The sequence below is a fragment of the Chrysochloris asiatica genome, unplaced genomic scaffold (genome assembly GCF_000296735.1).
Source record: "Chrysochloris asiatica unplaced genomic scaffold, ChrAsi1.0 scaffold00054, whole genome shotgun sequence".
NCBI lineage: Eukaryota > Metazoa > Chordata > Mammalia > Afrosoricida > Chrysochloridae > Chrysochloris > Chrysochloris asiatica.
Genome location: NW_006408572.1, coordinates 7,978,198 through 7,979,945, shown reverse-complemented (window position 1 = coordinate 7,979,945; position 1,748 = coordinate 7,978,198). Strand labels below are relative to the sequence as shown.

The window sequence follows — 1,748 nt, the reverse complement described above, 5'->3', positions numbered from 1 at the left end:
GGGGGGGAATGTGTGTGTCAGGGTTGGTGCTGGGAAATCCAGATGGGACTCTGATCAGAAGGAAGTGGAACCAATGATGGATCTTGTCCCCCATTTATCCTCTCCCGTTAGAAACTAAGGGTACAGTAGGAGGAACACCAACTAGACCTTTGGAACGATTTCTTCACAGCCCGAATGGGCTTCTTGGCTAGACGTTCTGCTCCCATTCCCTTCCCCTCATGTCCACCCCCAGATCCAGCAAGAGGGATCCCTAGAGGCACTGGAGCAGGAAGAGCCTGCCTGTCTGGGTACTCAGGGGATGCTAGGCCGCATGATGAGACCGTTCCACGCCAGTCTGAGCCACAAAGGGGACGTGGAGTTGTCGCAGTACCTGGCCGGATGGAAAGAGTTGGTCAAGTGAGTGATCCCCCTGCCCTGCTTCAACTGGTTCCAACGTCTTCTCTTAAAACGTCTCTCCCATACATCCCAAACTCATCTCCACAATACACAGGTTCCTAACTCCGCTCGGCTCCATCTTTGCTTTCGCCACAAGCGAGGCCTCCACCAAGGTCACAGCCCTGGAGACTAGGGTGCACGGCCTACATGCCGCGCACTACACATCGCTGGCGACCATGACGGCGTGGGAGCGGCGGACAGGACTGCTGGAAGGGGCCGGGACTGTCCCCCCGGACTCGGGCTCACGAACGATGCTCTTGTTGCACCGCGCGCTGCGCTGGTCCCAGCTCTGCCTCCACAGAGTGGCGACCGGGACACTCGAAGGCCCGGACGCCGGCGAGCAGTGCAGCGACGCCTATGAATCAGCTCTGGCTCCGCACCACCCCTGGCTCATCCGTCAGGCAGCCCACCTCGCATTCCTCGCATTCCCGCGTCGTGACAGGTTGCTCCAGGTGGCGTGTCCGGGAACCAGGGAGACGGTGGCCCGAGCCGCGCTGGCCCGGGCTGCCGGCACCCTGGAGGAAGTCTACAACCGCACCCAGGGCCTACTAGCCGAGCGCGGTCTGCTCCACATGGTCTGAGATCGCCAGAGTCGAGGACCCGCAGAAAATGCAGTGCCCTATGAGCTGGGGCGCGGTCAGCGTAGCCTAGGGTCACGCCCCCTGCGCTCGCACCTACGTAAGGGTTGGGGGGGGGGTTGTCTGTTAAGCCCCGCCTCTTAGTGACATCACTGCCGCGAAAGCCCGCCCCCGGCCGAGAATAATTTGGGGCTCCTCCTTCTATCCACAGCTCTCGGGAAGATGGGAAGAGCTGTGGGAAATAAAACGTAGTTTTGGGCAGCTGTCCACTGGGCGTTTTGTGTGATGACTGCAGGCAATGAAGGGAAATAGGAAAAACATGGATGTGGAAATATGTGCCATCCCTGTTCCCGGCAGCCAAGGGACTGACCCTGCTTCTGGCCTATCTCAGACACTCCAAAGGAAGGCTTCACTTGCCAGCTACATATCACCTGAACTCCAGTGCCATATAGCCAGTTCTTTCTTGGACACCTTCACAGCCACCGAAAACGCAGTATGTCCTACCACTTTCCCTCCAGAACCTGTGCCTTCTGTGTTCCTTGTCTCTGCGAATGAATGGAACCATTGTCTCCTTCACAATCCAAGCCTAAATCCTGGCCGTCCTGCCTCATTCCAAGCAGGTTATCAGGTCGATAAATCCATGTTTACAAGGAGCTCTGGAAGCGTGTTGTTGTTGTTGTTATGTGCCGTGGAGTCGGTTCCGACTCATAGCGACCCTGTACAGGGTTTCCAAGG

The 1,748-nt window shown here is 57.8% G+C and overlaps 1 protein-coding gene across 1 annotated transcript in view; it reads left to right on the top strand.

The window, feature by feature from the left end:
* The window catches only part of GLTPD2 (glycolipid transfer protein domain containing 2), a 1,393-nt gene extending 377 nt beyond the window's left edge, over window positions 1-1,016 (top strand). The window contains exons 3-4 of the mRNA XM_006863486.1: window positions 233-396; window positions 491-1,016. Coding sequence (XP_006863548.1) covers window positions 233-396; window positions 491-1,016 — 690 coding nt within the window. The remainder of the gene's footprint in view (window positions 1-232; window positions 397-490) is intronic.
* Window positions 1,017-1,748: the final 732 nt, after the last annotated feature.